Source organism: Pinus tabuliformis, chromosome 2_2 (genome assembly GCF_031772625.1).
Source record: "Pinus tabuliformis cultivar Carrire ecotype Pingquan chromosome 2_2, CPIR1, whole genome shotgun sequence".
Classification (NCBI taxonomy): Eukaryota; Viridiplantae; Streptophyta; class Pinopsida; order Pinales; family Pinaceae; genus Pinus; species Pinus tabuliformis.
Genome location: NC_142300.1, coordinates 1,048,201,607 through 1,048,203,192, shown reverse-complemented (window position 1 = coordinate 1,048,203,192; position 1,586 = coordinate 1,048,201,607). Strand labels below are relative to the sequence as shown.

General features: G+C 34.7%; 1 protein-coding gene across 1 annotated transcript; it reads right to left on the bottom strand.

Moving 5' to 3' along the window:
* Nucleotides 1–882: 882 nt before the first annotated feature.
* On the bottom strand, nucleotides 883–1,383 carry LOC149196962 (uncharacterized). Its single transcript, XM_089408512.1, has one exon. It carries the CDS (start codon nucleotides 1,381–1,383, stop codon nucleotides 883–885), a length of 501 nt encoding a protein of 166 aa, XP_089264638.1.
* Nucleotides 1,384–1,586: the final 203 nt, after the last annotated feature.

The window sequence follows — 1,586 nt, the reverse complement described above, 5'->3', positions numbered from 1 at the left end:
TGTATCTTCTGTTGTATTCAAACTTTGTGAATTACTTGAATCAAAGGAGAGCTTGAAAATTCTGTCTTCAGTCATTTCACCTCTTGCTACAATTGCATTTTTATTCAACTTATCCATGATTAAGCATTCTTTATTATCAAACACTAACTTGTAGTTTTTCTCCATCATCTATCCTACAGAAAGTAGGTTCTTCTTCAATGCTGGTGTCAACAAAGTGTCCTCAATTAACTTCTTCTTTCCATGTAATGCTGGTATTGCAACTATGCCTTTCCCTTTCACCTCAGAAACACTATCATCACCAAATATGACTTTACCAGAATAATTGTCATTAATTTTGGTAAACAACTCCTCTTGAGATGTCATATGAGTTGAACATATCGAATCAATATACCATGCTTCACTTTCTTCACTATGTGCCATCAAACTTGAGATGAATAACTTCTTATTCCTAGTTTCTTCAACAATTGTATTAGCGCCTTTTCGCTTCGTATCTCGCATTTTTTCATAACAATATCTTTCAAGATGGCCAAATTTTTGGCAATAATAACACTGTGGTCCTCCACCTCTTCCTCCATTTCTGCCTCCATCTCTTCCTTGTCCTCTTATGCCAGATCCATCTCTGCCTCTTCCTCTAAACTGGTTGGGATTTCTGCCTCTACCTCTTGAAGGTGATGCATTTCCTTGTGAACTTTGTTGATTTCTATTTTGACTCTGATTATGATATTGACCCCTACTCCTTCCTCTTTCTCTATGCTTTTCGGAAAAGGCGTTTTCTACTTGCTCAGATGGTTGATTCTCTTCAATAGTTAACAAGAATCCACTTAATTCATCAATTTTCATGGTATTTAAATCTTTGGAGACCATAATATTGGTAGTGACCATCTAAAACTTAGGCAAAACACTTCTTAAAATCTTCTCAATTAGCCTTCTTTCTGGAACATCTTCACCTAATGACCTCATTTCATTAACAAGATCTTGCATTTTTGTGATGTAATCGTGAATGGATTCATTACTTTTCATATGGGCATTTTCAAAATTCCTCCTTAATGTTTGAAGTTTAGCTACAACCACACCTTCAAATGTGTTCTTTAAGATATCCCATGCTTCTTTAGATGATATTGCACCACTGGTTCTTGGAAATATAGATTCTTCAAGAGCACTGCCTATAAGTGAAAGTGCTTCATTATCTTTCTTAATAAGTTCCTTAAAAGATTTCTTTTCATCGTCACATAATGCTTTGAATTCATCAGGAGAAGGCATATTGTATCCATCAGTTACAAATTCCCATAAATCTTTAGTGATGAATATAGGCTGCATACGTTTGCTCCAATAAAAATAGTTTGTGCCAACAAGTTTAGGCAATACAATACTGCTTGTTGCCATGATGAGAGTAAGAGAGAGTGATAGAGAGAAAATGCAAAAGAACACAATGTGTCCCACTTCAACCTGGGACAAGAACCAAATGTCGCAAAAATTGAGACTCAACCACCACCAAAAAAAATCTTTTTTTTTTTTTATTAAAAGAGAAAGTAGTACAAAGATAGTGCAACAAATGCGCAATTACAATTAATTTCTCCTTAAAAAAA

Bases quoted from the DNA above. Each gene is read 5' to 3' on its own strand.
- LOC149196962 (XM_089408512.1), bottom strand. From the start codon at position 1,383: ATGGCAACAAGCAGTATTGTATTGCCTAAACTTGTTGGCACAAACTAT.